General features: G+C 38.3%; 1 protein-coding gene across 1 annotated transcript; it reads right to left on the reverse strand.

The window, feature by feature from the left end:
- Positions 1-43: 43 nt before the first annotated feature.
- Tsp_14995 (zinc finger protein) lies at positions 44-415 on the reverse strand. Its single transcript, XM_003366391.1, has one exon. The coding sequence runs from the start codon at positions 413-415 to the stop codon at positions 44-46; it is 372 nt and encodes a 123-aa protein (XP_003366439.1).
- Between the last annotated feature and the right edge of the window lie 790 nt (positions 416-1,205).

A 1,205-nucleotide genomic window follows, 5' to 3' on the forward strand; every position in this document is an offset into this window, starting at 1 on the left:
AAATACCTTTTAAATGCTTCGCATGTCATCCCCAAGCAGATCTTTACTGCATCACAATGCAGGGCTTAACAAGATTTTCTGCAATAGTATGTGGTTTCTTATTCTTGGCAATCAACATGGCTATTTCATATGATGCTCTTATCAGCCTTGACAGTCTCAGATTATACTTGACTTTTTTCTCAAGTCTCATTTGAGAAAGGGAATCTCTTTCAGCGCAAAAGTATTCCACAGGTTTTTTTGATAACTCAGGATGGCGGTGATGCAAATGCCGCTGCAGTCGGGTTGGCCGTAAAGCATCATTGCTGAATGTATCAAGGCATACAACGCATTGTGGCACTTCAACGCCGTTTTTTTCAATAGCCACGAAGCCGTATTTGATGTACTCTGCATCATATTTGCGTTTTTTCGACACCATTGTACGTATTGTATTTCACGCCAACGTCCAATATAACTTTATTGATGATGTGAATATACACAGACGCTAACTAACTAACTTCCTCCTTTTCCAGCCTGTCGTATGGATAATCCGATCTAACTAGTTTTCGCAGCTCGTTTACCAACTGGATGTCTTCGTGGTACATAGCAGTACGCTAATAAATAACTTGCCTATTGGAAATAATAACAAACTCTATAAGCAACAACCGTGGTGCGAAATGTAATAAAACCGTTGTGTTCACGATTATGAGTAGCCAAGCTAAAAACCATAATCATAGTGGGAGATTTAATTACTGATAAGAATAAAAGGAGCGGAAAAAACCAAACCTGAATTGATGTGATTTCAGACAATCTGAAATCAACTGATATTACAAAATCTCTTGAAAACTGAAACAAATAAACAGCAAATATATGCACACACGAGACAAAAGTTGGTGTTGCCGCGATGTCGAATGAAGGAAAGAATGAGAAAATAAAGTGTGATGGTCGACTTCAGGCGAAATTTTTACCGCATTGCTTGTTTCCACCATTAGACAAAATACGGCTTTGTTCTATCAGTTTGATAAATATCGTGTATATGCCTCTTTCAAAAATTATTCACGTCTCTCGTCACATCAGGTGAATTTCGAAAGGCGATTTTAGTGCAAAGGGAAATTATAAATTGCGCACAGCTGACGCGGTTAAGCTAAAACTAAGATGACCAGAAAAAATAGGCGGTTAAAATTTAGCTGAAGTAGACCAAGCTGAATTTCAAACACCTCTGCAGGACT

Source organism: Trichinella spiralis, assembly GCF_000181795.1.
Source record: "Trichinella spiralis strain ISS 195 chromosome Unknown Scfld6069, whole genome shotgun sequence".
Taxonomy (NCBI): Eukaryota; Metazoa; Nematoda; class Enoplea; order Trichinellida; family Trichinellidae; genus Trichinella; species Trichinella spiralis.